The sequence below is a fragment of the Hyla sarda genome, chromosome 4 (assembly GCF_029499605.1).
Source record: "Hyla sarda isolate aHylSar1 chromosome 4, aHylSar1.hap1, whole genome shotgun sequence".
Taxonomy (NCBI): Eukaryota; Metazoa; Chordata; class Amphibia; order Anura; family Hylidae; genus Hyla; species Hyla sarda.
Window position 1 is genome coordinate 295231183 of NC_079192.1, and position 21325 is coordinate 295252507.

The following is a 21325-nucleotide window of genomic DNA, read 5'->3' on the forward strand; positions in this document are numbered from 1 at the left end:
GGTGCAACATTACGTTTGTGGATGGAGCGAGACATGTCGTCCCAGATGTGCTCAAATTCAGGTCTGGGAAACGGGCAGGCCAGTCCATAGCATCAATGCCTTCCTCTTCCAGGAAGTGCTGACACACTCCAGCCACATGAGGTCTAGCATTGTCTTGCATTAGGAGGAACCCAGGGCCAACCGCACCAGCATATGGCCTCAAAAAGGGGTCTGAGCATTTCATCTCGGTACCTAATGGCAGTCAGGCTACCTCTGGCAAGCACATGGAGGGCTGAGCTGCCCCCCAAAGAATTGCCACCCCACACCATTACTGACCCACCGCCAAACCGGTCATGCTGGAGGATGTTGCAGGCAGCAGAATGTTCTCCACGGCGTCTCCAGACTGTCACATGTGCTCAGTGTGAACCTGCTTTCATCTGTGAAGAGCACAGGGCGCCGGTAGTGAATTTGCCAATCTTTGTGTTCTCTGGCAAATGCCAAACATCCTGCACAGTGTTGAGCTGTAAGCACAACCCCCACCTGTGGACATCGTGCCCTCATTCCACCCTCATGGAGTCTGTTTCTGACCGTTTGAGTGGACATGCACATTTGTGGCCTGCAGGAGGTCATTTTGCAGGGCTCTGGCAGTGGTCCTACTCCTCCTTGCAAAGGCGAGGTAGCGGTCCTGCTGCTGAGTTGTTGCCCTCCTACGGCCTCCTCCACGTACTGGCCTGTCTCCTGGTAGCGCCTCCATGCTCTGGACACTACGCTTAGACACAGCAAACCTTCTTGCCATAGCTTGCATTGATGTGCCATCCTGGATGAGCTGCACTGCCTGAGCCACTTGTGTGGGTTGTAGACTCCATCTCATGCTACCACTAGAGTGAAAGCACCGCCAGCATTCAAAAGTGACCAAAACATCAACCAGAAAGCATAGGAACTGAGAAGTGTTCTGTGGTCACCACATGAAAAACCACTCCTTTATTGGGGGGGGGGGGGTGAAGAGGTCTCGCTAATTACCTATAATTTCCACATGTTGTCTGTTCCATTTGCACAACAGCATGTGAAATAGAAAATTGAAATTGTCAATCAGTGTTGCTTCCTGGGTGGACAGTGTGATTGACTTGGAGTTACACTGTGTTTAAGTTATTATTGTAATTTTTTTTGAGCAGTGTATAATAGCCTCAAGTAGCACTACCCCTCATGTACACACAGGACAGTTTATTCTCAAAAGTTACCTGAAATGACAGGTCTGCTTTAAGAATGATTAACAATTCATCACTGCCATTGGAAAACTCCTTCAAAAGTATTGATGTTATAACAAATTTTTTTTACTGTATAAGAAGAGTATCTTGGTTTAATAAGCTATTTTAAATCCACATAGGAAACACAATCCAGATAACAGTGACATAACAGCTTTTTATTATTCATAATAGCAACCAGTGGTTGCAGGAGACGAACGTTGTGGGACAGTCGGAGCAGGGATTTGCTCATGTGTGCATGCCAGCTGGATCAAACATGGGGGAAAAAGTTCAAAAAGCCCAAAGATCATTCAGCCATGGCCATAGGCAAGATTAGATTTCACAAGCTTTTCTAAATAAAACAAGAACTTAGCTAGGCAACTGTGACAAGTTCTTTTGTACATAAAAAACATTTCTCACAATGCAACATGGGAAAGAAGAGTACAATAATATGCCTATTTGGTTTCCCCATCTAAATAAAATGGTGAATTATACTCACCGATAATTCTTTTTCTAGGAGTCTCCACGTCAGCACCCATGAAATTAAATTAACTCCTGATTGGGACAGGAAAAACACAGAGGTTAAAATTCCCCACCGCTTCCTGTCCACATCAGTGTATTTACAAAGAACACCGGAAGGAAAAAGTGCTTAGGAACACCACAACAAGAAACCAAAAAGGGTGGGATGTATGGGTGCTGTTGTGAAGACTGCCAGGAAAGGAATTATTGGCAAGTATAATTCACCTTTTCCCTTATCGTCTCCACGACAGAACCCATGAGAAATACCAAAGATAAATTTAGGGAGGGACAATAGCACTAAGGACCTGGTGTCCAAAGGCCATATCCTCATTAGACCTAACATCAATTCTATAGATGTTGAGAAAAGGTATGAAGACTTTTCCAGGTCGTAGCCTTACAAATCTGCTCTACAGATGCACCTGCTCTCTCTGCCCAGGAAGAGGAGACTGCTCTAGCAGAATGGGCTCTTATTTGAAAGGGGGGGTAATTACGTCTGGCTGCATAGGCTTCTGAAATAGCCGTTTTGATCCACCTGGCTATGGAACTCCTAGAAACCTTCTTACCTCTATTAGGACCAAAAATTTAACAAATAGATTAGAAGACTGTGGGATCTTTCAAGGTCTTTTTTTTTGGATTTGAGCAAAAGGACGGAATTACAAATGTCCAGAGATCTATGAAAAGAAGACAACTTTAGGCAAAAAATTTGGATGAAGTTTAAATGATTTTGTCATCCAAGATTCTAAGATAAGGTGCCTGAATAGAAAGTGTCTGGATTTCACAGACCTTTTGGCTGTAGAGATGGCTACTAAAAATAGTTTTTAGAGTAAGGAACTTTTCTAAAACCGAGACTAAGGGCTTAAAGGGAGGTAATGCAAGAGCACTTAAGACTGTATTTAGGTTCCACTAAATGGACAGAGATTTAAGTTTTTTTTTAGGTGTGAGTCTACTAGTGGCTTTGATGAACCTGTAAATCCCCATATATAAATCAGCTAGTTTAACTTTATAAAGAGCACTAAAGGGCCGACACCTGTACTTTGAGAGTACTAGGGGAAAGGCCCAAGTCAAATCACTGCAGAAATCAATAGAAAAGTAGTAGTTTCATGGCTTGCTAAAAGCATACTTACTACTCTCTCTGAGAACCCTTCCTTCAGCAAAATGGACTGTTCAATTTCCAAGCTGTCAAGCTGAGGCATTGAATCTGGCCATGAAGAAACTGTCCCTGGGACAAAAGGTTTTTTGAGGGGGAAGTTGATGGGCTCTTCTATACTTAAGGCTCTCTGTAGAGAGAACCACCCCCTCTTCGGCCAGTATGGAGCTACTAGGATTAGAGTGCAAGGACTGTTCATAAGCTTTTGAAGGACCCGGGAAATCAGTGGAAGGGGGAGGAAATGCATAACCTATTTTGAATGTCCAGTCCTGGGCTAGAGCATAGACTGCTAATGGAGAGTCCCTCGGATTTAGGGAATAAAATAAATCCAATTTGTGAATCTTCCTTGTAGCAAAGAGGTCCACTTGTGGAACTCCCCATTGATTTGTTATTTTGAACGCCCAGAGAGCTAGAGACCATTCCCCTGGATCTATTAGGCTAGATTCACAATTCGGAATTTCCGCCTACAATTCCACTTTGAAATTGCAGGTAGAAGTTCTGCTTACTAAAATGTACTGGATAGTGAATGGGTTTCCATTCACAAATTCACACTTCGGAATATGTGTAGCAGAATTTGTGAACGGAAAATCTGCTTGAAAATTTCCACATGAGGAAAGGCGTTGCTGATTCTTCAGGCAGAAATACTCGCAGAACACATTGCAGTCTATTGGAGACTGCAGTGTCCGCACAGTCCTAGCGCTGACTGATTCAGTTGGTGCTGGCCACACTCGGAATCTCGGGCAGAAATTTTCTGCCCGGAGATTCCAGTGTGACCCTAACCTTAGATGTCTGCTTAGAAAGTCCGCTTCCAGATTCCAGGCCCCTTTGAGGTATATTGCCATGATTGAAAGTATATGGTTTTCTGCCCAAGAAAATATTTGTTTTGATATAGATTGGAGGGCAGTATTTCTTGGGCCTCCCTGATTGCGTATGTAAGCTACTGCTGTCGTATTGTCCGTATAGATAACGATGTGACGATTCCTGCAATTTTGCTCCAACTCATGAAGTGTCATCCAGATGGCCAGTAATTCCTTGAAATTTGAAGATTTCTTTACTGTTTGAGAGTCCCACTTTCCTTGGACTGCCTGACCCTCTGAGTCAGCTCCCCATCCCCATGCACTTGCATCGGTAGTTATCAGCAGAGGATTCGTTTGGATCCAGTTCACGCCTTTCTCCAGATTCTTTGGGGACAACCACCATTTTAGCTGGACTTTAAGATGTAAGGGAATAACTACTCTTTTGTCTAGGCTACTGAAGGGATGCAAGATGTCATATGGCCCAGAATAGACATTGCTGTCCTGATTGGGCTCTAATTTCGCTGTTTCTAACCCTGCACTCTTGCTCGAAGATTTACCCTCTTGAAATCTGGAAGAAGAGAGGACTGGTGTGGACAGGAAGGGGTGGGGAATTTAACCTCTCAGTGTTTTTCCTGTCCCAATCAGGAGAAGTTAATCTCAATGGTGCAAATCTATGAGCTTCGCAAAAGTAAATGGGCATACACCTTGGATTCCTTTACCAATTACCAGCTTACAACTATTTTAAGAGGGCCTCTCTAAGTCAACTAAAAAGCCACTACCTGCTAAGGCTAGAAAACTTGCTACACTATACGTGCTCCCCCACCTCTCCTGATGATGTTACAGACCTACGGTAGCCAATCACTGAGGCTGTCGGGTGTTTGTCTTGCTTCTTCTGATGATTTCCAGTGCCATCATCTGCTGTGAGGTGTGAGGGCAGGGATACCTCCTAACACATTAGGTGGTCTGCCGGTCCGGCTGAAATTGGTGTGTTTGGCCGCAGTTTATCTAAAGTGAAGCATGGTCAAACTAGAATGCAGTGAAATATTGTCTGAAATTGAAGACTATGATAGCACAATACTACACGAGTACTTTTGACATATCCTAGACAAAACAGAAAAAGGTCCAACAGAATAAAATTGGGGTACTTATCCCTTAAAAAAGTGTACCTGTTAATTTTTTATATAAATGTTGATAATACCATTATACGTACATGGATGTGGAAATCCTAGTGCCCAACGCCTGAGACATGCAGTTCCGGGCACTGGACAGGTGAATTTTTCCGGTCCTTAGCCCTGCTTCAGGCAAGTAGGGCCGGACCTGACAAGCGCGGCGGCGCTCAACAGTCTGTATGGAGCAGGCTCCCGACTCCTGCCTGCTCCGTGCTCTGCAGCCCCCGGCTTTTCTCAGTAGCTGGGGGCCGCCGCTAATAGCCAGCATGCGGGCATCTCCACGGCTGGCTATTAACCCTTTAGATCGCCTCTGTCAAAGCTGGGGGAGATCCACTATAGAGGTAGCCGGAGGGCTTACCTCTGCTTCCCTGGTGTCTGTGGCTCTGTTGATAGAGCCTGGCTGGACTAGGCTCCATCAATGGATTGCAGAGCACACAGATCAATGGAGTTCAATATTCATCTGTATGAGGAATTTAATGATTCCTCCTAAAAGTCTAAAAAGTAAAAAAAAAAAAAAAAAAAAAAAAAGACACACATTAACCCCTTAACAGTCCTCCAACAGGTAACAGTCCTCCCAGCAGGTGGTTAAACACTAATAAGGCTACTTTCACACTGCCGTTGTGACCTGCACGTAACGTTAGGCTCCCGACGGATCCCATTATTATGGGGTCTGTTTTAGAGGAGTGTAGCGGAAGAAAAAAAGACTGTACATGCACTCATTTTTCTTCCGCTGTACTGCTGTATCACAACAGCAGTGTGAAAGTAGACTAAGCCAAATAAACCACATCATTGAAAGGCTTTGGCTCTGTCCACACTGCTGAACATCTACCAGGATATATTCCAAATTGAGATTCCGTCTGCAGCAGGCACCGCCAAATCCACAGCGGTATACCGTAACCATCTCAGACTGCAATGTAGAACATGTTCATTCTTTTGGCGGGACCTGACTCTTTAATTTCCACTGTGGAAATTCTGCAGTGTGAACACTGCAACAGAATCCCAGTGTGGACAGGCCCTAAGAGGTTCTGGTAAAGAGTTTCCAGTGCTGTTTAAAGTTAAAGGGGTTATCCAGGAATAAAAAAAAAATTTAAAAGCTAATTTCTTTCAAAAACTGCTCCCCGTCTGTCTCCAGGTTAGGTGTGGTTCTGCAGCTCAGTTCCATTGAAGTAAATGGAGCCAAGTTGTAATATCACACACAACATGGGGACAGAAGTGGAACTGTTTTTGAAAGAAATTAGCTTTGTTTTTCTATTCCTGGATAACCCTCTTCAAGCTCAAGAGTATTAACCCAAGTGAGACTGATTTTTTTGCACAGTAGAGGCATTATTGAGACCTCTTATGACATGAGCTGAAATGATGCATTCAAACACATAGGGGGATATTTATACAAACCTGCCCAGAGGAAAAGTTGCTGAGTTGCCCATAGCAACCAGATTGCTTCTTTCATTTTTGAATAGTCCTCTGAAAAATGAAAGAAGTGATCTGATTGGTTGCTATGAGCAACTCAGCAACTTTTCCTCTGGACAGGTTTTGATAACTCTCCCCCAAAGTTGGTACGATTGGCAGAAATTCTGTATGATAAACACCTTACCTCTTTATTGACTTCAGCCACAGCTAACTGCAACATAAGCAGCATGTTATCTGCACCGCAAACTGTAGTTCTCTCACATTCGCACACAAGAGACCACTGCCGCCTGAAGAATTTGATCAAATCTAACACATTTTGCTGAGGAGCTTCCATTTTAACCTAGAAGTGGATGCAAATTTGCAGATGAGTGGGATGGTGCATAAATGTGTCACAATCCTATATACAGAACTGTTTTATTAAAGGAAAAAGTGAGATATTCAGACTGCTGGACACACATCTATCAAGCACTATACACACAGCAGTGTTTACTATAAACTGTAGCTCCAAAGACACTGAGCAAGGTGGGATGACAATGTACTGTGCAGCCAGAGCAATAGTACAATGCCGCCAAGAAATCACGCACAGGTCCTTTTCACCTTTTGTCATTTTGAGGTCTAGCGCTAAAATAAAAATCCCATCAACCTTCAAGCAAAACCCCATAATAACAAAGCCAAAACTGATTTTTCTTCCTGTGAATATTAAAAAGGAAAAAATAAAATTTTGCGTGGACATAAGTATTCAGACTCTTTGCTATGACATTTGAGGGGAGATTTATCAAAACATGTGCAGAGGAAGTATAGTGCAGTTGCCCATAGCAACCAATTAGCTCGCTTCTTTCATTTTTAAAGAAGCGCTCCGATTGGTTTTAATAAATGTCCCCTTGATATTTAGTTCTGGGGTCTCCCATATCTCTTGGTAATCTCTAAGGCTATGTTCACACAGCCTGAGGGGGCTGGCACATCATGCCGACCCTAGTGTGCCATTTCATAGACAGCTATGCATTCCATGCTGAGTGCGCAGGATGAATGAACGTGTTCATTCTTTTTTTTGCAGACACTGAAATCTGGATTTCCATGCCGGAAACATCTGCCACAGAAATTTTGCCACGTGCACAGCAGAATCCTGTTGAATTTAACGCAACTCCGCTGCTGCGGAACCTGGCACGGAAATTAGGACTTGTGAGGGGCAAGATTTATCAAAATCTGTCCAGAGGAAAAGTTGCTGAGTTGCCATAGCAACCAATCAGATCATTTCTTTCTCGCTAAAAAATTAAAGAAGTGATCTGATTGGTTGCTCAGGGCAACTCAGCAACTTTTCCTCTGGACAGGTTTTGATAAATCTCCCCCATAGTCCTGTCTATATGGCTGTGTTCATACGTTGCAGCTGGTTAGTGGTACTGCAGCTAATTACCACATGCATTTTGCAGAAAATTACCAAGAGGCAAGGCATGAAACGCAATGTGTATAACCCATAGAGATAACAGACGGAGCGGGGTTTGGGAACTAGTAGGAAGGATATGGTAGGTGATGAATCTGACCTCTGGTAAAACCTTTAACAGGGATGTGGAATTCCTATCGCCCGACGCCTGGGACATGCAGTTCCGAGCGCTGGGCAGGTGAATGTTTCCGGCCCTTAGTCCGGCTCCGGACAAGCAGGGCCGGACCTGACAAGCGCGGCGGCGCTCAGCAGTTTATATTGAGGGGGCTCCGGACTCATGCCCGCTCCATACTTTGCAGCCCCCGGCTGTTCTCAGCAGCCGGGGGCCACCGCTAATAGGCAGCATGTGGCGATCACCACGGCTGGCTGTTAACACTTTAGATCGCCGGCCGCTGTCAAACCTGACAGCGGCATCTTAAGGGACATGTGAATGCTCCCTGGTGGGCTAGTCGGCAAGCAGACAAGTTATCACCATCCCAACAGTATATCCACCTTACACCTGAGGGCATACGGATTATTTATTATACATTCCCTCCGTTAATAGAGCTACAGAGTGGAAACATCTTAGTTGGATCCACTTCTGCCTTTGGCACATCTTCTGCTACATAAAAATCTGCAGTATATCTGCAACAAGTGTTCCAACCCTACAGATACATTCACAGGTGGGTATTTTGCTACAGATTTGCCTATTCATTGAAGTCAGTGAGTAGGTAATTTAGCAGCAAAATATGCACATGTGAGGGTCAGTTTACATCCTTATTTTTTGCTGCAGATTTTCTACCCATTAAAGTCAATAGGCTGCAAAATCTGCAGCAGCAAAAATAACTGACCCTGAGGACATGGTCACATGTCAATTTCCGTGTCGGATTCCAAAATTGGAATTCCATTTTCCATGTCTGCACAAAGAATGAACACGTTAATTCTTTGTGCAGAGACTGCATGGAATGCATAGCGGTCTATGAGGTAGCACATTCTTGTGTGGTACTAGCGCTTCTCTGTGCAGACATTCTGGCGTATGAACACGGCCTGAGGCTATGGTCACAAAGCAGACTTTCATCTACGTCTCCATGCACAAACCATGGCAAAAAAGTCATTTCAAGCAGATCAAAGCAGAATTTCCATGTAGAAACTCTGCCATAAGTCAATGTGGATGTCAATGGAAATTCCTAACGAGGATTAATCTTAGTGAGGGAATTCTGCTAAGTGAACCCATCCTAAGGGTATGGTCACACAGGTGGGTTTCAGTTTCCTGCTACAGATTTTTGGTAGAATATCCACTGCAGAAAACACACCCATGTGAACAAACACGAAGACTGGGCTCACACTGCGTTTTTGTTTCGTTTCATTTTATCTGTGAGGGTGCATATCCCAACCGCACCCCATTCATTTATATGAGCCGGACGGAGTCAGATAGCAACTCCTGTCATTTTTTTTTTTTTTTTAAACCAAATCAGTTTTATTGCTTGACTAAATGGTATTCAGTCTGGCAACAAAATACATTTCAAAAATGAGCCAGTCACTATCTGACTCCTTCCAGCTCATTCAAACAAATGGGGTGATGCGCAGGAGGATTGGGAATATGGCAGCACATTTTTTTAAGTTCTCAGCAGGACATGGCAGCAGTTTGTCTTGCTGTATACCAGTGGTTCTTAACTTGGGTTTGATCGAACCCCAGGGGTTCGGTGAGTCAGTCTCGCGGGTTCGGCAGAGGTCAAGACACACAGGCGACTCCAGGCCCATCGCAACAGGACAGGCAAACCAAGCAATTGCTTGGGGCCCCGAGCAGAGCCGGTGTTTGCCCTTCCTGTAGCGACAGGGCAATTTCCCCCCCGGCCCCCAACCACTATTAACTCCGTGCGGCCCCACGTTAAGTTTAAAAGCGCAGGTGCCGCCGGGAGATAGCAAACACCGGGACGTCACTGACATCCCGTGTGTGCGCCCATAGAAACGAAGGCACGAAGGATCGAGAAGGAGGAAGACGCACGCTGGCCAGCTTGGTAAGTGACCAGCAGCACGTCATCTTCAGAGCACTGAAGTGGGCAGTACACAGGCATACAGCCTCCAGCCATACACTGTATATGGCTGGAGGCTGTATGGGGGAACACTGCCTGCCTATTGTGGGGGAACACTGCCTAATGTGTCTAAATTGTTTTGTTCATCTTGTGCACCTGTGTTTAATATATACCTCCTATGTTTTGAATTTGAAAAAATAAATAAAAAAAGTTTTTATTTTTCCAATTAATTAATACAAAAACAGGCAACTACACTATGGTGTAAAATATATATATCACCAATAAGGCAGCAGCAACTCCAAATAAGGTGCAAAAAAGGAAGTGTTTATTCATGGGAGGCAACGTTTTAGGACAGGCACATCATTAGCCTTTTTTTCAAATTCACACGAATGGGAAAGACGCTGATGTCTAGCATACAGCAGCATTGGTTTACATATACATTTTAAAACAAGAACGTAGTGTGAGCTTAGCCTTATACAGTACAAGAGATTCCGCAGTAGTGGCTCTCCAGCTGTTGCAGAACTACAATTCCCAGCATCATCTGTCACAGTTAGTGATCACTGCCTTACAACGCTGCTTAGACACCACACTAACTTATTGGTGGAATAAGGACACTGCCCGCTCTCCTCTATTTACCGCCCATGTACCTGTATAGTGGACAGGACCCCTGCGATACACCGCCTGTACCACACACCGTCTCAGCTGCGACAACGGCTGCTCGCCTCCTCACACATAAACACAGATTTAAATGCTGCTTACGTCACCGCGACTACGGCCAATCAGAGGACGTGACCCAGAACCCGGAAGTAGTACGTAGTTGTAGTGGCGTCACGTTGTAGTTCTACAAATCTGCTGGCGGGAGCGGGGAGCAAGGTGTGTATGATGGCAGGCGGTGGCAGGTTTTGTAGACTGGGGGCAGGGGTATTGGTTCTGCGGCTTATAAGAATTTTATGACCCCTCTTCCCCAATAAATGGTAGTAGCTGTAATAAAGTCTATTCCTGAAGCCTGGGTTCACTGCAGTACTATGGGGGGTGCGAGTGCAGTCTGTCAGCCACTAGTAGGGGTATGTGATGACGTGATACCCCAGCTGTTGGGTTTGGGGCAGTATATGTCTGGGTGGTAGGGGTACAGGTGCAGAATTGATTGTTTAATGGTGGTCTATGAAGAGGCTTTTGTTGGGGTCTCAAATGATGACTCCTTTACTGTTTGCTCTGTCATGTCATTCAGGTTACAAGGCTAGTGACTGATACACGTAATATGTGCCCCTATAGCAGTGTTTTTCAACCAGGGTGCCTCCAGTTATGGCAAAACTACAACTCCCAGCTTGCCCAGCCCATGCCGTACATCTACGTCATGGGTCGGATGCGGTAGTATAACGTGTGCCCGGGAGTAAGGATTGCATCATAGCTGGCAGAGTCTGGCTACTATCTGGAGCTGGCATGTGCCAGTATTGATGCGGATCACTCCGATGTCCGTCATTTACTGTTTCAATGATGCGATCTCTGCGTTTTGACAGTTCTGGTGCGTCTACCTCTTGATACATGTAAAGCTTATGTATTACATTGATCAATAAAAGTAATTGACTGCTTATAATACAATATATATTTTTAAAAAAGTACTTAAAAAAAAAAAAAATATATATATATATATATATATATATATATATATATATATATATAAAAATACCCCTTCCCCATTGAAAATTCTAATAACCTATCTCTCCAATTAAAAAATGTAAAAAGAAACAAAAATAAAATGAAAAAAAAAAAACATGTAGTATCGCGGTGTGCGGAAGTGGCCAAACTATTTGTCACATCCCTGATCCTGTATGGTTAACGGTGTAAACACAAAAGTCAAAATTGCTGATTTTTGCTCACATTACATCCCAAAAGAAATGTAATAGGAAGTCACTGCGCAAAACTGGTAAAAATTACAGCTCCTGACGCAAAAAATAAAATTAAAAATGATGGTGCTGGTTGTTAATATCCTGGCTCCTAACTTTTATGCTGCCTCATAGATTCATATTTGTCATGCCCTGAACTCAGTTGTCGGGGGAGAAGGTTCTTGTGTGTACACCTTGCAGCATTACACCCAAGAACCAAATGGTCACTTCCAGACACTGTATGCAGGTGGGAGAAACTTCCCGAAGGTGAACTGCAGCACTCTTGGGGGCCTATCAAAATTTTGACTGGTTGAGGTCTAATATTTTTCTTCCTGCTCTCTATTAGAGACATTTATCAATGTTTGCTTATGTATTCTTTTTTTTTAGTAATTTTTTCTTTACTTTTTTTTTTGCTTATGTGTGACTTATTTATCACCTGGTTTCAGCCTGTTGATAATTTTCTTTCACGTAAGCAATTTTTCCTTTTTTACTTTGGTAGTAGCTTTTTCTGCTCCATGTTTGAGCTGGAGTAAATTTAGTCAATTTTTAACGCTGTTGCGACTTTTTTTGGCTCAGTTGCGACTGTCGCAGTTAATAAGTACCTGACTACCCGTAGTCCATTTTAAAATTATTACTACATAGTTAATTTTAGGAAAACTTGCTTTTCTCGCTTTCCAGTCAAAATGTCGCATGAAAAATCGCGTAGTCGCAGTTGCGACAATTTTGCGACAATTATAGTAAAGAAAACCTGACTAAACCCGTTGATAAATGTCCATATATGTGAGTGAGACTGTCCCATAGACTTACCTTATGAGGCCGTTTTGATCACTTGACCTGGAGCCTGTAGAGACTGTACTAAATGTGCATTTCTTCTGGCTCATTCTACTGATAGGTCAGGGTCTGAACACTCACAAGTTTACAACATATCAAAAAAAATTTTTTTTTTTAAATGACAGCACACATTTAAAAATTTGTATATAATCTTGTGTTTTGTGAATTAGGAAATGTATTTAATAAAATTCTTTCTGATATTTTAGTTTGAGAATGAAACAAGACTTGGCTAGAAATGCTACATACACAGTGGACTGTGAGGACTTTGTACATGTGGTGGAATTCAATCCCTTTGATTCGGGAGGTGTGGGCTCCTTAATCGCCTACGGTGGTAACAACTACGTAGTTGTCGCTTCTTGCCGATTTCAGGTAGGTGCAAAGTAGGTGTAAAATACGCTGAATGTCAAAAAGGATGCTGAAGTACTAAGTAAACTATTCATATAAATTCATACACCTTTATACATGATACATCAAGCAAATATTGTCATATGATATCAAAATATGCGGCCAGAGATCATGATAGGAAACAAAATGTTATAAAAACTAAAATAATGTGCACGATATCGCAAAAGCAATCGATATAGCGATATGTCAGTAATCTCCCCCCCGCACTAACCAGAGGTACTGGCTGGTAGTGCGGGGGACGCTGATCAATATGCTGCCTACCATGCCCCGGATTCGCCCCGCCGTTCGCACATTATCTTCATTCTTCTGGATATGCTAATGAACTGCTAACTGGCATGGGCGGGTTTACAAGGTTCCTTCTGACACTCTGACGTCAGCGCCGCTCGTCCGCAGCGCCGCCCGGCTTATGAATATTCTTCCCCTCCCTCCTCAGTGGAGTCCAGTACAGAACGGGGAGGGGAGTAACAGCCTTGTAACCCTGCCCGTGCCAGTTAGCAGTTGATCTGCATATCCAGAAGAATGAAGATAACGGGCAAACGGTGGGGCTGTAAAACTTGTACAGCTAAAGTAGTTTGTACCCTATACGGCGGTTTTACCCAGACCCTCAACTTACGAACCTCCTCCTGTCAAAAAATCTAGGACTGTTGCACTTCTGGGTTCTAATTCTGCAGGTAATATTTTATCTGAGGTTAATTCTTGCGAGGAAGGAGAAATTGTTAGTACTTCTTCTTTGTAAGAACATATATATATATATATAAATAATTATGCTCTGAGGATATTGGTATTCTATTGGAAGCAGTTAGAACTACCATGAATATAGAGGATACTAGTAAACTGAAGGGTAACCAAAAGAAACTTGTATTAATTATCCATGATTACATCAAAAGTATTATATTGGATGAATGTCAAGATCCAGAAAAAAAAAGTCTTCAGTTTTTAAAGAAGCTTAGATCCAGGTCTCCCTTTGATAATCAGGACACCAGTCTTTGGAACGAGGCTCTGAAGATTGATGTCCAGGTAGCCGAGGTATTGAAAAAGACATTACTTCACAATGAGGATGCATCTCAATAAAAAAAATCATATGAACAAAAAGATGGGAGGATTGTTACACAGGTATTGGGATGCTTCCACTGCCATACTCAATCCGAACCTTTTGCAGCAACTAGTTTTGCCAGGCCTTTATTTGTATGGCTTGAAGAAATAGAGGGAGAAACTTCTAGAGAGAAAATGTCGTTCTTTTAGATCAAGGTCTAGAGAATACAAGAGCAAAAGATAGAGCCACCCAAAAGGGCGAAATCACAATTCTTCCAAATAAAGTGATGCATTCAGGTGGAAGGAAGGCTTTCTCTGATTTGTTATCAGTGGGAAACTATCTCCAAAAATCTGTTTGTGCTAAATATCTTAAAGAATGGTTACAGACGAGAGTTTACTACAAACCTTCGGTCAGAACATCTAGATAAGCAACTATTAGAAGGGGTCAAAGCCCCTCCGGGGCCATCATCCAATTTTTTATTAGAAGAAAAAGGAACAGGGACATTATGCCTCTATCTTTTTTGTTTAAAATCCAAATGAGTCTTTAAAGAAGGTAATAGAAGATAATAAACTTGGGATATCTGAGCCATTTCAAGATGGAGACCCTAAAACCTGCTATCCCTCTCATTATTAAAGGACCTTGGATGGTAACATTGGATTTAAAGGACACTTCCTTTCATCAGAACGACCTGAGGTTCGCTGTCTGTCTCAACAATCGAACTTCGCGTTCAGTGCGCTACCATTTGGCGTCACCACAACTGTAGGCTTTTTGAATGACCAAGGCAGGACAAAACACAAGCTCATTCAAAAGATAGCATAAATAAATCTTGGACAAAGTGCAGAAACGCCAGTGGTAAATGATGAAAACTTTATTCGGATCCCAGTAAAAACCGCAAAATATGCGGAACAGCCAATGTAAAACAGCTGTATTTTTAGTTACTATTTTACATTGTCTGTTCCGCATATTTTGCGTTTTTTACTTTGATCCAAATAAAGTTTTCATCATTTACCACTTGCGTTTCTGCACTTTGTCCATACTACGTTTGAGTCAATCCATGTTGGGGATCAAGTGAGCGGACCTCCTCCCTCTCCATGAATAAATCTTTGCTGGGCAGAAAACAATATAGGATCTCTTACTGCTGTGCACCTGAAGAGTAGGACAACACTGAAACAGATTATCTAAATCGGCATTCTTGGGATCCAGGAGAATGGGGATTAAACCCACAAGTTTTTAAGGAATTTACCGGAAATAGATATATTTACCAAGAATAAACCGGAAATAAATCTGTTTGCAAGCAGGAAGAATTAGAAGGTGAAGTGATTCTTCTTACTAAATCACTGCAAAAACACTGAGGCAGTGGATGCTTTTCAGTAGCACTGGAGTTGCAATCTGGCTTATACCTTTCTGCCCCAGCCTCTGAAGGCGCCACAAAAAGTGCTCACAGGGATTGATTAAGTGATCTTTATTGACCTATTGTGGCCAAAAAGAAGTTAATTCAGCCGTCTAAAACATCTAGACCTAGGGAACCCTTCGATCTTCCTCAGTGAGGCAACCTTTTGGTACATGGCCCACTAAAGTGCAGAGGGCTCAACCTGTATCTTGCATCTTGGCTCTTGAGTCCTGCTTAAGCCAAAAAAAAGTCGATACTCGTAAAGAGTAAAAAAGGTTCTACATATTCCATATACTGGTAACAGTGGAACAAGTTTGTTAACTGATGTGGTGACTCTCCTCCAGAGCCCCTAAACCTGTAGATTCCACAGATCTTACATTTCCTTTATAGATTGGTGCGATAAAGTACACTGAGTGATTTTAGCCTCTTTTTTATATATTTTTTTTTTGATTCATGCATTGTCAACCACAAGTGGATAAAAAAGGTTCTTTACCAGTGGCAAGAATTAAAATAAAAAAAATTCTAAAATAACTCCTTTGGGACTTTAGCTTAGTGCTTTCTTTGTTATCTCAAAAACCTTTTGAGCCTTATCAAGAATCCACCATGAAAGAGAATGTGTCTTCAGAAAATTACATATTGTTTAAATTAGGTTTTTATGTTAATAATTTAACCCCTTAAGGACGCAGGGCGTACAGGTACACCCTGACATCCTGGTACTTAAGCTCTCAGGGCACACCTGTACGTCCTGAGTCCCGCTAATGAGTTTTAAACCATTCTCACGAGCGGAGAACGGGTTAAACCCCGTGGGTCCCGGTTGCTGCGGGCAGCCGGGACCCACAGCTTATGCCGGGCACCGCTGATCGGGCCGATGCCCAGCATTAAACCTTTAGACGCGGCGTCTAAAGTGAATGTAAAACTTTCCTGGCAGCTCAGCGGGAAAGCTGATCGGGACTATCGCGATGTCTAATTGTTTGATCAGCAATCTACTGCTCTGATAACACTGATCAGTGCTATGATGGGGGCTAAAAAAAAGTAAAAAGTGTTTAAAAAATAATACATGTTAATAGGGCCCTTCCCCCAATAAAAGTTTGAATCACTCCCCCTTTTCCTATTTTTAAAATAAAATTATGTAATAAAAAAATAAATTATATGTGGTACCGTCACGTGCGTAAATGTCCGAACTATTAAAATATAAGGTTAGCTAAACCGCACGGTCGCCGGCGTACACGTAAATAAATACCAAAGTCCAAAATTGTGAATGTTTAGTCAATTCATATACCATGAAAATATTAATAAAAAGCAATCAAAAAGTCCAATCAAAACAAAAATGGTACCGATAAAAACTACAGACCACAGCGCAAAAAGTGAGCCCTCCTTTAGCCCCGTACGGAGAAATAAAGTTATAGGGGTCAGAAGATGACAATTTTAAACATACTAATATTGGTGCATGTAGTTATAATTTTTTTTTTAAGTAGTAAAATAAATAAAACCTACATAAATCGGATATCCCTGTAACCGTATGGACCTACAGAATAAAGACAAGGTGTCATTTTTACCAAAAAATGCACTGAGTAGAAACGGAAGCCCTAAAAATTTGCTAAATGTTTTTTTTTTTTTGTTTTTTTTTTTCCATTTCACCCCACAAACAACTTTTCTTTTGTTTAGCTGCAGATTATGTTATAAAATAAGTAATGTCATTACAAAGTACAATTGGTGACGCAAAAAACAAGCCCTCATATGGGACTGTAGGTTCAAAATTGAATGTGTTATGATTTATAGAAGGTGAGAAGGAAAAAATGAAAGTGCAAAAATGAAGATTGTTTTGAGTCCTTAAAGGGGTACTCCAGTGGAAAACTTTTTAAATCAACTGGTGCCAGAAAGTTAAACAGATTTGAAAATTACATCTATTAAAAAATCTTAATCCTTCCAGCACTTATTACCAGCTGAATACTACAGAGTAAATTATTTTCTTTTTGGAACACAGAGCTCTCGGCTGACATCTGTCCATTTTAAGAACTGTCCAGAGTAGGAGAAAATCCTCACAGAAAACACATACTGCTATGGACAGAGATGTCAGCAGAGAGCACTGTGTTCCAAAAAGAAAATAATTTCCTTTTGTAGTATTCAGCAGCTAATAAGTACTGGAAGGATTAAGATTTTTTAATAGAAGTAATTTACAAATCTAAAAAAGTAGCCAACCCCTCTAGGCTAGCATCAGTTGCCTGATACAGTGATGTAATGGTAAAAATGATGACTGGATCGTGCTTCAATTATAATATGAAAGTGCTAATTTATTACACAATAAAATACATATAAAATATAAACGATAACTCCTCGAAACACAAGGGCCCTTGTGCCGAGGAGAAATTACAATATAAAACTTATAAAACTTATACACACACCAATAGCTAGCATTGAGAATTTTTTAGAGAATTTTTTAACAATGCAATAATACTTTAAATCCGGCCTCCGATATTTCAAATGGGTTAAATGTCCCTTAAAGGTATGGATTCCAATTATACGTAAGGTAAAGTCCCATATAGGATATAGATTCCAAATTTTAAACGTAGAATAGGTAAATTATAGTTACCAGTCTGCAATACATCCCGATAGAAAGTCACCTTGAGTTGAAATGTGGAGTCCGCACAATTAGGTGGTACCAGACGCTGGCATGCGTCCTCGCGGCGGTCTGCCTGCCACAGACCAGCTGTAATAATAACCGCTTGCTGATGTTTCGCTGCAGATGGTAACCACACGATGAAGCAGGTGCGGACTTCTAGGTAACTCGATGGTGGGTGACGTCACAGGCGCTTGGGCAATGCTGCCTGGAAGATGATTCCGGGAATGGTGTACTGCTTAGCAGAACTGGATCGGAGTTCGCCTTTGAACAGTCAGGTAGCGGTGATGTATAATATTCTTATACCTAGACGCGTTTCTGGGCTCACATGTGCTTTATACACGGCCCTTTCCTCAGTAGGTTTGCAAACCTACTGAGGAAAGGGCCGTGTATAAAGCACATGTGAGCCCAGAAACGCGTCTAGGTATAAGAATATTATACATCACCGCTACCTGACTGTTCAAAGGCGAACTCCGATCCAGTTCTGCTAAGCAGTACACCATTCCCGGAATCATCTTCCAGGCAGCATTGCCCAAGCGCCTGTGACGTCACCCACCATCGAGTTACCTAGAAGTCCGCACCTGCTTCATCGTGTGGTTACCATCTGCAGCGAAACATCAGCAAGCGGTTATTATTACAGCTGGTCTGTGGCAGGCAGACCGCCGCGAGGACGCATGCCAGCGTCTGGTACCACCTAATTGTGCGGACTCCACATTTCAACTCAAGGTGACTTTCTATCGGGATGTATTGCAGACTGGTAACTATAATTTACCTATTCTACGTTTAAAATTTGGAATCTATATCCTATATGGGACTTTACCTTACGTATAATTGGAATCCATACCTTTAAGGGACATTTAACCCATTTGAAATATCGGAGGCCGGATTTAAAGTATTATTGCATTGTTAAAAAATTCTCAATGCTAGCTATTGGTGTGTGTATAAGTTTTATAAGTTTTATATTGTAATTTTTCCTCGGCACAAGGGCCCTTGTGTTTCGAGGAGTTATTGTTTATATTTTATATGTATTTTATTGTGTAATAAATTTGCACTTTCATATTATAATTGAAGCATGATCCAGTCATCATTTTTACCATTACATCACTGTATCAGGCAACTGATGCTAGCCTAGAGGGGTTGGCTACTTTTTTAGTTTTGTTTCCCTTATCACAACACCAGGTGTAGGTGTACAGCCCTCTTACCTCGGCTAGTTAATTGTGAGCTGCACATCCCCAGTTTTTTACCTAATTTACAAATCTGTTTAACTTTCTGGCACCAGTTGATTAAAAAAAAAAAAAACGTAAGGACTAAGCCCATTTTCACCTTAACCCCTACAGGACCCATGACGTACGTCATGAGTCCGCTCCCGTTCTATAACGCGGGGCCACGGGACCCGTGGCTTTAGACGCGGTGTTTAAAGTTGAATGCCGCGTCTAAAGTGAAAGTAAATCATTGCCGGTTAGCTCAGGGGGCTGTTCGGGATGTTCGAGGCAAAATCGCGGCATCCCGAACAGCTATGACACAGCAGGAGAGTCCCTTACCTTGCTTCCTGGTGTCCAATCGCCGAATGACTGCTCAGTGCCTGAGATCCAGGCATGAGCAGTCAAGCAGCAGAATCATCGATCAGTGGTTTCCTATGAGAAACCACTGATCAATGTAAAAGATCAGTGTGTGCAGTGTTATAGCCCCCTATGGGAGCTATAACACTGCAAAAAAAAGCGAATAAAGATAATTTAACCCCTTCCCTAATATAAATTTGAATCACCCCATTTTCCCATTTAAAAAAAATAAACATATGTGGTATCACCGCATATGGAAATGTCCAAATTATAAAAATATATAGTTAATTAAACCGCACGGTCAATGGCGTACATGCAAAAAAATTCAAAAATAGTGTATTTTTGGTCAATTTTTATATCATGAAAAAACGAATAAAAGCTATCAATAAGTCCTATCAATGCAAAAATGGTACCGCTAAAAACTTAAGATCACGGCGCAAAAAATGAGCCCTCATACCACCCCATATGCGGAAAAATAAAAAGTTTTATAGGGGTCAGAATATGACAATTTTAAACGTATAAATTTTCCTGCATGTAGTTATGATTTTTTCCAGAAATACGACAAAATCAAACCTAAATAAGTAGGGTATCATTTTAATCTTATGGACCTACAGAATAAACAGAAGGTATCATTTTACCGAATGTACTGTGTGGAAACAGAAGCCCCCAAAAGTAACGAAATTCCATTTTTTTTTTTCTTCAATTTTGTGTCTCAATTATTTTTTTTTTTTCCATTTCGCCGTAGATTTTTGGGTAAAATGACTGACGTCATTACAAATTGGTGGTGCAAAAAATGAGCCATCATAAGGATTTTTAGGTGCAAAATTGAAAGAGTTATGATTTTTTTAAAGGTAAGGAGGAAAAAAGTAAAATACCCTGGTGCTTAAGGAGTTAAAGGGGTACTCCACTAGAAAACTTTTTTTCAACTGGTGCCAGAAAGTTAAACAGATTTACAAATGACTTCTATTAAAAAAAATCCCAATCCTTCCAGTACTTATCAGCTGATGTATGCTCCACAGGAAGTTCTTTTCTTTTTGAATTTCCTTTCTCTCTGACCACAGTGCTCTCTGCTGACACCTCTGTCCATTTTAGAAACTTTCCAGAGCAGCATATGTTTGCTATGGGGATTTTCTCCTTCTCTGGACAGTTCCTGACATGGACAGAGGTATCAGCAGAAGTCACTGTGGTCAGACAGAAAGGAAATTCAATAAGAAAAGAACTTCCTGTGGAGCATACATCAGCTGATAAGTACTGGAAGGTTTGGGATTTTTTAATAGAAGTAATTTACTTATCTGTTTTAACTTTCTGGCACCACTTCATTTAAAAAAAAAAAAAAAATTCCAAGGGAGTACCCCTTTATGTACCAGGACCTCAGGGCGTACCTGTATTCCCTGTGTCCTGAAGGGGTTAAAATAATTCCTGTGTTTTTTGTCTAATTTTTCATATTTATATTTTATAATAATCCTTAAATGGACACTGTCAGACAAAGTCTAGTAAGTGAGAGTAGGCTAGCACTGATATGATAGGTGTCTGATAGGACAGGAGAGAGCACAGAGGAGTCCTATCAGACAGGAGAGAGCACAGAGGAGTCCTATCAGACAGGAGAGTGCCCAGAGGAGTCCTATCAGACAGGAGAGAGCCCAGAGGAGTCCTATCAGACAGGAGAGAGCCCAGAGGAGTCCTATCAGACAGGAGAGAGCCCAGAGGAGTCCTATCAGACAGGAGAGAGCCCAGAGGAGTCCTATCAGACAGGAGAGAGCCCAGAGGAGTCCTATCAGACAGGAGAGAGCCCAGAGGAGTCCTATCAGACAGGAGAGAGCCCAGAGGAGTCCTATCAGACAGGAGAGAGCCCAGAGGAGTCCTATCAGACAGGAGAGAGCCCAGAGGAGTCCTATCAG

The 21325-nt window shown here is 42.0% G+C and overlaps 2 protein-coding genes across 4 annotated transcripts in view; one reads left to right on the plus strand and one right to left on the minus strand.

Moving 5' to 3' along the window:
- PARPBP (PARP1 binding protein) overlaps nt 1-10485 on the minus strand; it is a 35028-nt gene extending 24543 nt beyond the window's left edge. Inside the window, exons 1-2 of one of the 2 annotated variants that reach the window (XM_056574555.1) lie at nt 10357-10485; nt 6444-6599 (exon numbers count right to left, since the gene is read on the minus strand). In XM_056574555.1, coding sequence (XP_056430530.1) covers nt 6444-6593 — 150 coding nt within the window. In that variant the 5' untranslated portion in view covers nt 6594-6599; nt 10357-10485. Of the gene's footprint in view, nt 1-6443; nt 6600-9988; nt 10058-10356 lie in introns of those variants that run through there. The other variant, XM_056574554.1, reaches the window with a different exon arrangement.
- NUP37 (nucleoporin 37) overlaps nt 10480-21325 on the plus strand; it is a 66551-nt gene continuing 55705 nt past the window's right edge. Inside the window, exons 1-2 of one of the 2 annotated variants that reach the window (XM_056574556.1) lie at nt 10480-10582; nt 12630-12792. In XM_056574556.1, coding sequence (XP_056430531.1) covers nt 12637-12792 — 156 coding nt within the window. In that variant the 5' untranslated portion in view covers nt 10480-10582; nt 12630-12636. Of the gene's footprint in view, nt 10583-10958; nt 11232-12629; nt 12793-21325 lie in introns of those variants that run through there. The other variant, XM_056574557.1, reaches the window with a different exon arrangement.